Source organism: Pundamilia nyererei, unplaced genomic scaffold, assembly GCF_000239375.1.
Source record: "Pundamilia nyererei isolate P.nyererei 1_Seehausen unplaced genomic scaffold, PunNye1.0 scaffold00369, whole genome shotgun sequence".
NCBI classification, from domain to species: Eukaryota; Metazoa; Chordata; class Actinopteri; order Cichliformes; family Cichlidae; genus Pundamilia; species Pundamilia nyererei.
Window position 1 is genome coordinate 293,880 of NW_005187770.1, and position 1,770 is coordinate 295,649.

The 1,770-nt window shown below is 38.7% G+C and overlaps 1 protein-coding gene across 2 annotated transcripts in view; it reads right to left on the reverse strand.

Annotated features, from left to right (window-relative positions):
* Positions 1 to 42: 42 nt before the first annotated feature.
* ppm1ka (protein phosphatase, Mg2+/Mn2+ dependent 1Ka) overlaps positions 43 to 1,770 on the reverse strand; it is a 5,873-nt gene continuing 4,145 nt past the window's right edge. For both annotated transcript variants that reach the window (XM_005752638.2, XM_005752637.2), the window contains exons 6-7: positions 1,184 to 1,349; positions 43 to 235 (exon numbers count right to left, since the gene is read on the reverse strand). In XM_005752638.2, coding sequence (XP_005752695.1) covers positions 58 to 235; positions 1,184 to 1,349 — 344 coding nt within the window. In that variant the 3' untranslated portion in view covers positions 43 to 57. The remainder of the gene's footprint in view (positions 236 to 1,183; positions 1,350 to 1,770) is intronic.

Consider the following 1,770-nt stretch of genomic DNA (forward strand, 5'->3'; position numbering starts at 1 on the left):
TCCTCCAGTGCAAGTAAAAGTATATAATTTTAAATAAATATTAAACTCACTTGAAAGTCAGAGGACTGAGGAAACAGTAGGAAAACTTACGGTGTGTCGTTGGGTATCTGGCTCTGCGATAACACCGCTAGCTTTCAGGTGGAAGTCTCCAATGCTTCGTGTCATGGCCAGCCTCCCGTTAACATTAGCCTGACCCACGCTGTTCCATGTCACATAACCTCCAAACCTCTGGATCCTGAACAAAAATGCACACCCAGGATTACCGTCTCTATTCTGAAAGTCTGGGCACTCAAAGACCAGGATCAGCTGTGTGCAACTTTGTAAGGCTGTTGCTCTTTCCTACATTTTTAGTAATTACTAGTTTCACAGTTAGTTAAACACTGAGTTGCACAAGATTTTCATTTTTACATATTATTTACAGCTACTAGCCACAAGGTGTATAGTAAACATTTACAGTGATAGCTATTTTTGTGGTTCAGCCTGCTTTATTTAAGTTATATGTCAATTGGGAACCATGAAGAACTGACCCAAGTGGCTCCAAAGTAGTAACAGTTGGAACAATTAAGGTCTTTAATAAGTTTATGTTTTTGCATTCTGCAGAATGAGAAACCAGACACCAAAGCGTTAACTAGCTTTGGATTAAGTTCAAGTGAAACAAGACTTGGTCTGCTGTTACATAATTCTAGCAGCTTATAGCTAAAGGTAAATCCAAACATCCGTCCCTGCACATCTCATTTCGAGTACTGGATGAACCAGATCTAATTTCTGCAGGGATGTCCTGGAGCCCCAACTCTGTGCCAGCTGTAGGCACTCCAACATGCTGCAGGGTGTATTTATACACAATGATTTGACCAGCTGCTTTTGGGAAACCTGAACCCTTCTGAACTCTTTTATCTGTACAAATCTCTTTGGACTATAAGTGGTTTTGACTGAATCCCCCTCAAATATTCCTGCATCTTATTAAAATCTAATTATAATATTCAACAGGTCAATATTACTTTAATTATTAATTAAATTTTTGTGTTGATTCATACTATAATTTTAAGGTAGCAAGAACACAGTCATTTGATTGCCGCTAATAGTGCCCATAGTAATTGTAATAGCAGTACTGTACTGGTGGATGTAGAGAAAGTTTCATTAACCAGAGGGGCTAACATTTATTGTAGGAGTGGGGACCATGTACCGGTGTCTCTCGTCCTCGCAGTCAGGTGTGTGGTCTGTGGTGAGCTTGTTGGCTTTTCCATTCCTGCACAACATTGCCCGACTGTCACCAACGCTACCGACCACCAGCTCTACGCCGTCACGTAGTAAAGCAACCGTTGCAGTGGTGCCAGCTGTCAGGAAAGAGGCTGGAGAGGAAGAGATCCACAAAATTTTGATTGTTATATTATAAAGTCCAAAATGCTTTACAGAAAGTTCTAAACTTGAGTTTTTCTTTAAGCACTTTTTGCATTGGTTATTTAGACATATATAGACAGTACAATAGCCCTTCAATAACTCCAAACTTTATTCCCTGTATATGTTAGTTTGATGTGATTTTAAAGCAACACATTGCATTATTATCTACACAAGTGTCAAAACTATAAAGATTAAAATGCTTTTCTATTAATTTAAGATAAAAGTTGTGATCAAAACATTAAAAATACACTTCAAGATTATCTTCTTGTCCACCTCTGGACTGTTTTCAGCTACTGATTACTTGCAATGGTGGACTGTGTCACAGCATCTTACAACTAAATGGAGACAAAACTGGCAAATAAGGTAAGTGGT